At 41.0% G+C, this 6,000-nt stretch overlaps 1 protein-coding gene across 1 annotated transcript in view; it reads right to left on the bottom strand.

The window, feature by feature from the left end:
* Positions 1 to 3,011: 3,011 nt before the first annotated feature.
* The window catches only part of LOC145415972 (putative glutamate receptor), a 47,320-nt gene continuing 44,331 nt past the window's right edge, over positions 3,012 to 6,000 (bottom strand). The window contains exon 6 of the mRNA XM_080285075.1: positions 3,012 to 3,252. Coding sequence (XP_080141201.1) covers positions 3,012 to 3,252 — 241 coding nt within the window. The remainder of the gene's footprint in view (positions 3,253 to 6,000) is intronic.

Genomic DNA, 6,000 nt, shown 5'->3' with positions numbered 1-6,000 from the left:
GAATGGAACAACTGTAAAGCCCTCCCCCCATTTCTTTCAGAGAGTGCAAAAATTCATACATAAACGTGAATATTATTACTATTGTTATTAAATAATAACAGGAATATGTGTAAATATGACAGTTCCTCTTCAAAATGTAACAAAAGGCAGGTGTCATTCAAAACTATTTATTAAGAGTTTCTTTTTTCGCAAATTTCAAAATGCTTTTAATGCATTTCCACAGCCTGGTGAAGTTAGGCGCACTGTGTCGGATCTGTGTTGATAACATTACCCAAAATCAGTCATCATCTTGATGCCTCTCTTGACAATATCATTTACCACTTTTACAGAACTGACAAGCTGCTTAACTGTATTAACGCCTCATCTTGTGGCCATTCTTCAGAAGGTTTGCACAACCATTCTGATCCTACATTTAGAGCATGGAAGGCAAAGTGGGAATCTTGGCCTGTGAGGTCAACAAATGTTGTTGGTTTAGATATTAATGAAAAGACTGGTTGTCCACATTTGAAACTTTGTGGTGGATCAGTGCTGCAGAGTTTAGCTGCCATTTTTTCTTTCAGATCATTGGTCACTTTCGCATTTTAACTAAAACGAGTAAAAGCTGCACCCACCTGTGGTTTTTCAACTCATCCAGTACAGCATTGGCTACTTGAGCAGATCGTGTGTTAATTCAAGGTAATTTAATGAAGCATCTACAGCAGATGTGGCAGTCATCCATTTGTAGATGTACAACAAGGCCAGAAATATGTTAACCCTTTTCAGTTTTGCCAGGGTCACAGCATCATATCCTAGTTCACGAGAAAACACGAACATCTTCATACAATACAGATTCCTTACAATCCACTAGCTTGGTGAATAGCACTAGGTCTCCGCTATCCATTGCCACAGGCAGGTTCTTCACCATATGTATATTCTTCTTCTTCTCCTTCGTCAGCTTTATTTACCCATCTTTATATGGGGTCGCTGTTCTTGATAAGCCTCTTTCACGTGCCTCAATCGCCTGCCATGTTGGTATCCAGACCATTCTCTCTCTTATCCGCCACTATGCAACCTTTTCACTTTATCTTGGGTCTTCCTCTTCTCCTCCTTCCTTGTACTTCCATATCCAGTGCTCTCCTCTCGTCACTTTCTCCATCGCTCCTCATGATATGCCCGTATATTCTAAGTCTTACCTCTTGTGCCTTCTTCGAAACCTCCACCACCTTCACTGTTCCTCTGATCCTTGCACTGCTGATTCTGTCCTCCCTTGTCACGCCACACATCCATCGCAACATCTTCATTTCCGATACGTCCATCCTCCTCTCGTTTACCTTCTTCACAGGTAGTGCCTCCGCCCCGTACGTCATTGCCGATCTTACCATAGTTTTGTACACCGTCCCCTTTAATTTCACTGGCATTCTCCTGTCGCACAATACTCCTGATACGTCTCTCCAACTTCTCCATCCTGCTTGGATTCTTCCGATTATTTCCTTATCTTCACTACCGTCTGCTGATAGGGTGGATCCCAGTTATTTAAATGCATCCACCCGCTTCAGCTCCACACCATCCAGCCTAATACTTTCACTTGTATTGTGCACCTGCTCTGTACACATCATATATTCTGTCTTTGTTCTACTTATTTTCACTCCTCTACTCTCCAGTGCTAATCTCCACTCATCTAGTCTGCGCTCTATCCATTCTTTTAACTCACTCACCAAAACCACATTATTCGCATACATCATGTCCCACGGTGTCCCCATTCTTACATCCTTTGTTAACACGTCGAATACGATGTTGAAAAGGAAGGGGCTCAGCGCAGAGCCCTGATGCAGCCCCAACTCCACTCCAAAACAGTCCTCACCATACATACATACATATAGTTATCTATCTATCTATATAATCACACTAGAATGTATTTACTCGTGTGATTATATTATTTGGCAGCTGTGATTTTGAAGACAAAATCATATATACTCTTATACAGACTATAAAATCAAGTAAGTATGAACAAGTCCATAACGTCCGTTGTATAAAATGATATGTTCATGAAGACTATATAATCCATGCCTGTGTCATTTGAGGTTACGAATACAAGTGATAATCATATTACATGTTTTATTCCACAAGGTACATTTGGCAGTTTGACTGCATAACCAACTGATGTAAATTGAGATGGCAACATTCTCATGATGATGCAAGATGGTCTTCACACAGCAGCAATACACTGATATACTTCTCTGCAAATTGCCACGAGAATTACTGATAATACAAGAACATAGAATCTACACTTTGTATGTTTATTTAGTTTGAAATAATGAAAACGGTGTTTGGGGGTGATGACCCAAGGAAAAAATTGTACCAATCTGAAGTGAATTGGTGAAGAAAAGAAGAAAAGAAGGGTACCAAACTGAAACGTTTGGAAGAAAAAAAAAGAAGGAAACTGAAGGAATAGATCTAGTCTCCACACTATGGTTTGGAGACATAAAAATGTGTAGTGGTAAATTTCCATCAATATTAATACAGACTATAGTATGTACTTCTGCAATTTAACACACCACTATTAAAATTCAATAACACTTGGGCAATGCAGCTGAAAGCCATTACACTGAAGTATTAAGCGGTGACATTAGCAGTCCGGGGCGGCTACTTTAGTCTAGTATGTTGGAGAGGTAATAGACTATTCATCTTCGTGGCTGACAATTGCCTCTTGGATACCAAACTCAGGCCTGTGGTAACGCCGACACTCCGACTTCGGTGTTCTGACCACTAGTCTCCCAGGAGCCTACTGACTAAATATATTAGAAAAAAAGGTACCTCTGATGAAACCAACAACAAAGAGATTTAGATACACTGACAACAAAGGATAAAACCATCAGTATAGAAAAAAAATATTCTTGAAGATCAGTGTGGGAAGTTACAAGTGACGAAGTTTATTAGCATAGCACAAAACATTTGTTGACATACCCTGTACATCTCTCACACAGCTGGCAATCTGGACTGGTACAGTGACAATATGTATGGTTCCTTTTACTTTAACATATGAGGAGACGTTTTTTAGCAGCAAACTCTATGCCAAGAGTGAGAGTTGATAACATCACACCAAGCCCCAGAATGTAGAAAGCACTCTGCAAGTCCTCTATACTAAGTGGTCTCCGACTGTCGCCTGTGGAGGTGCCCCTGGTGACCACACGGCCCTGGGCCTTATGGTACTTCGTTATTTCCTCGGCTCTCCATCTGCCCGCCAGGCCACTCTCAATCATGCTTTCCAAGTACCTGTTATCATAATACATGTGTAAATGACAATGGAACCACTCAGCAACATTCCCACAGACTATAGCTCTCAACATTATAATTCCAGAGTCCACATTTATCAAGGATATTAACTATATTCATCGATAAACAAATTTCCCAAGATAACAGTTGTTATTATGAATATTTTGTTGTGTTGTACCTATTTCTAATAATTACAGTAATTTAATTTGATTTTGAAGTGCAAGGTGAAGGTAAAGGAAAAACGAGGAATTTATATACAACTTAAGCCCAGGTCTCTATTTCAGCTGTATGTGGGAACAGTCTGTACACCAAGAATCAAAAGTAGAAACAGAGGTGAACGATTCCAACCGAAAAGTCTCATAATCGACCAGAGAATAGAACTTGTGACCTCTCGTATGCGGCCAAGCAGGAGTCTGATTACGCCACCGGCACCTCCCTCCCTCTTAAGATCTGATGATTTTATTCAGAACTAATTGGTTTCACAGACTTCGCGTTTTCTAAGAGGCAAAAACATTTTCCACTAACATTCAGGACATAAAATTTCGTTATTATCATTATCAACATCATCCTGACCTATTTTCTCAAGTATGGATCGTGTGAAGTAAGGCTCAGGATACCAGGAAATAGATAGAACGAAAGAGGAACAGCTGTAAACATGGTGGGGCACACAATCATTCACACATTATTGACGCCACTTGAATCCTGACTCCAACTCACAGGCACATATTTTTTGTTTGATTTTGTTTACATATGCAGCCCAGATATACCAGTTAGACAAGATTCAACTATTTTTATTCTCTCCAACGCAAGTGATTCTTCAGTACATCTTCACTGTATAAGGCCTCGTTCACCCAAACACCAGCTATTTCAACTTTTGTGACTTTTTTTTTTTTATGCAGGGAAGAAAGAACCAAAGGGCGATTTAGTGAGGTGATCCGGCCGTCAGATCAAAGATGCGTTAATAGAATAATTTTTGTAGTCTAATGTTCATTTTTAATTGAAAGTATTTAATATTTATATATACTGAATCAAAGTGTAAAGTTTAAACCCATACGGAACTGAAATAAGAAGTGAGAACACGTATATAACATCCAGTATAAATGGAACCTGGAGTCGTAATAGTTCTTTGTGATGAGTCCCAGCAATATTGAATTATCGGTAGTAATGTTGGCCTATCACACCAATTAGTATGATATACTGAAGGCTTGTTATATTTTCCATTACAACAGCTTTCCACCATCTAAAGATCAATGAGATGTAGTAGTAGAATAAACCCGGTCTGTCTGGTCAAGGAGACTCATCAACCGCAAGGAAGTAACAGCCGCTTCAGGGCCGTCCCGGCAGCGAACCGATGTTCTCTTGCAGAAGAAGACGCCTCGCTACAGGGAGGCACTGGGAAAAGTGTGAGGGTTTGATTCCCAGATGGATGCCGCATTTGCATCTCCCCATCTAGTTAGCAGGTGCACCATGATAGGCTCCAAATAACCCCGTTACATAGTTACCGTTACCACCCAGCGATGTAAATGGTTTCTTGGGCTGCAGGAAATTATTAGGTTTGTCACTCAGTGCAGAGCCACGTAAAGTGGAAAGAAGGGTAATAAAAAGCGACAGGAATGATGCGAGAAACAGGAATAGAGGAGGGTAGACACAGAAAAAAAAAATATGGAAGTAGGATGCACTACATCAGGTGAGTGAATAATGGTCACCACCACCTACCACCGGATCAGTATGGAAAATGAAACAGTTCCTTAAGGTTAGACCTTCGTAATGGCTGGTTAGATACAGCCTCCACAACCCCTCCAGTACAAGAGGCCTTTCCTAACTTGAATGTAATTGTCTGAAACCAGAAGGAATAACCACGCAAATGACCAGTGGAATCAAGAGTTAACCTCTCCATTTCGGCATTATTGCATCACCTGTGTACCTCCACGACTGCTTTTTTTTTTCTTTTTGGTTTTTACTCTTTAGGAAACAGTCTCATGGCTCATCAAATGGCAGTATACATCACACTGATCATGAACATGTACATAGTTAAACTGTACAGGCATCTGCCCAACGCTTATGGAACATTTCTTACTTCTGCTAAAATAGCAATTCAAGCATGTTGAACTACTTTATATAACTAGACTGAGTTTGTAATAACTGCATAATGATCATTTGAACACCATCAATAACTTCGCTAAATATTTTCAAAATGGATGTACCCCCTCCACAATATGTCTACCCCCGATGTATATATGTCCCCCCCCAATGCATACATGCCCCCACTAATCTTGCTAGGTCAGCACCCTTTCCCACGCCTGAAGACGGTGTTATTGCATCAGTTCTTAGCAGACAGCCGAGAAGGGCAAACTATTTTACTGTGAGCTTGTAATAAGCTCCTTATCTAGCTGTTTGTACACGGAGTTTCTATTACCAAAGTATTGCAAGTTACATTTGGTAGCAGCGGTGTTTCGAACCATCACATTCTGACCGCCTCCTTGGATTTTTAGTGATACAACAAGCTACAGGACGACTCGCATCTGCCAGCCTCGCCTCTCCTCCGTGCCTCTAGTGGTGTCATACCTTGGCTGTGCTTTTCAAGTGTCCCATTTTTCTCACCAGTGCTCACCTCTCAAACAACCGCACCCATACGCCTTGTTCCTGACCGCATGTGTCGCCGTCGCCAACCTACGCACCTGTTGCACCTGTTCCCCGCACCTGTTCCGGACTCATCATAGCTCCTGCCCCCATGGTGCCACTTATCAC

This window comes from Coenobita brevimanus, chromosome 104, assembly GCF_032717465.1.
Source record: "Coenobita brevimanus isolate Jiangsu-jjx chromosome 104, ASM3271746v2, whole genome shotgun sequence".
NCBI classification, from domain to species: domain Eukaryota; kingdom Metazoa; phylum Arthropoda; class Malacostraca; order Decapoda; family Coenobitidae; genus Coenobita; species Coenobita brevimanus.
Note: the sequence above shows the minus strand (reverse complement) of the source record. Positions and strands in the feature narration are given on the sequence as shown.